Genomic DNA, 2,082 nt, shown 5'->3' with positions numbered 1-2,082 from the left:
TGAAAAACAAGATGCTTCCGGCAAAACTGCACCGGCTGAAGTTAGTCGCCCCGAATCAGCAGCAAGCGACAGGAAAGCTGAAACTGAAGTAAAATCACCATCGCCTCCCCAAGAAAAAGAATCATCACGACCAGTGTCAAGTGCAAGTGTGGAAAAAATTGAACATGCCTCACCAACACCATCCACAAAGTCCACGGAGGAAAAAGCAGACGATGATAAGTCACCTGAAGACATCCAAAAATCACGTTCTCAGTCAATAGCAAGCGAAAAAGTGGACATTTCTGGTAAAACTACTCCATTGCCAGTCAGTCGACCCGAGTCTGCTGCCAGTAACATTAGTGCAAAGGATGCAGTAATTACAAAAACAACGGCTGACTTGATTGAACCTATCAGCTGTGATGAACAGAAATCACACTCTCCATCGCTCAAAGAAGAACTGATTGAGGAAGAATCCACAGCTTCCAAGATCGTTTCAATTGCAAGCGCAATTGATGTACAGAAAGACACCGAAAAATCGCCAGTTAAGGATGAGGCAACAACCAAAACAATTACAACAATTAAATCTGAGGTAAAAGACGAATGCATTGTTAGTTCCACTTTTGTTGAACAAATTGTGAAATCGCCTAGTCCTCCATCTGAGGCGATTAAGAAGGATTCATTCGACAAAGCCGATGATCAAAGTGTTTTGAAAGGTGACGTATCGCGACCGGGATCGGCAGCAAGTGATATCAGCTCGAAGGATGGCCAAAAATCGCCAGTTGTTTCTACAGAAAAAGAACAAATCACAACGAAATCGGAATCTCGTAGTCAATCCATTGTGAGTGTCATTAGTGAAGAGAAAGAAGAAGATGAGAAATCGACCAAAATCGCGTCACCAAGCCCTCCCGAGAGTGTGAAAAGAGATTCTTTTGAAAAGGTTGATGACAAAAAATTGAGTGTTAGTGAAACATCACGACCCGAATCGGCAGCAAGTGACATTAGTTCAAAGGATCAAGCACCATCGTCGAATCGACCAACCAAAGAAGAGTCGTCGGCAACTAAAGTGGAATCGCGAAGTCAATCCGTTGGAAGCGAAGAAAAAGTTGAGATTGTAGAAGCACACCAAACACGTTCACAATCAATTGTGAGTGAAAGACAAGATGCTTCCGGCAAAACTACACCGGCTGAAGTTAGTCGCCCCGAATCAGCAGCAAGCGACAGGAAAGCTGAAACTGAAGTAAAATCACCATCGCCTCCCCAAGAAAAAGAATCATCACGACCAGTATCAAGTGCAAGTGTGGAAAAAATTGAACATGCCTCACCAACTCCACTCATAAAGTCCACGGAGGAAAAAGCAGACGATGATAAGTCACCTGAAGACATCCAAAAATCACGTTCACAGTCAATAGCAAGCGAAAAAGTGGACATTTCTGGTAAAACTACTCCATTGCCAGTCAGTCGACCCGAGTCTGCTGCCAGTAACATAAGCGCAAAGGATGCAGAAATTACAAAAACAACGGCTGACTTGATTGAACCTATCAGCTGTGATGAGAAGGCAAAACAAAAAGATCAACAAGTTGGAAAATTATCAAGTCCACCAACTGGAGCAATCAAGAGAGAATCATTGCAAAAAGCTGACGGAGATAGTGTTTCAAAAGGTGACATATTACGACCTGAATCGGTAGCAAATGACATTAGTTCGAAGGATCAACCACCATCTTCGGCTCTACCAACCAAAGAAGAGTCGTCGGCAACTAAAGTGGAATCGCGAAGTGAATCTGTTACAAGCGTTGTAAGCGAAGAAAAAGTTGAGATTGTAGACGCACAACAATCACGTTCACAATCAATTGTGAGTGAAAAACAAGATGCTTCCGGCAAAACTGCACCGGCTGAAGTTAGTCGCCCCGAATCAGCAGCAAGCGACAGGAAAGCTGAAACTGAAGTAAAATCACCATCGCCTCCCCAAGAAAAAGAATCATCACGACCAGTGTCAAGTGCAAGTGTGGAAAAAATTGAACATGCCTCACCAACACCATCCACAAAGTCCACGGAGGAAAAAGCAGACGATGATAAGTCACCTGAAGACATCCAAAAATCACGTTC

The 2,082-nt window shown here is 43.5% G+C and overlaps 1 protein-coding gene across 1 annotated transcript; it reads left to right on the top strand.

Annotated features, from left to right (window-relative positions):
- Nucleotides 1-4: 4 nt before the first annotated feature.
- On the top strand, nt 5-2,077 carry LOC129579816 (microtubule-associated protein futsch-like; the record flags this gene model as incomplete). The annotated part of the gene is made up of 1 exon (XM_055469992.1): nt 5-2,077. A coding segment is annotated over one exon (2,073 nt), but the record flags the coding sequence as incomplete, so codon positions are not given.
- Between the last annotated feature and the right edge of the window lie 5 nt (nt 2,078-2,082).

The sequence above is a fragment of the Sitodiplosis mosellana genome, unplaced genomic scaffold (genome assembly GCF_009176505.1).
Source record: "Sitodiplosis mosellana isolate CC-2019 unplaced genomic scaffold, AAFC_SMos_1.0 Smas_scaffold_6588, whole genome shotgun sequence".
Classification (NCBI taxonomy): domain Eukaryota; kingdom Metazoa; phylum Arthropoda; class Insecta; order Diptera; family Cecidomyiidae; genus Sitodiplosis; species Sitodiplosis mosellana.
Note: the sequence above shows the minus strand (reverse complement) of the source record. Positions and strands in the feature narration are given on the sequence as shown.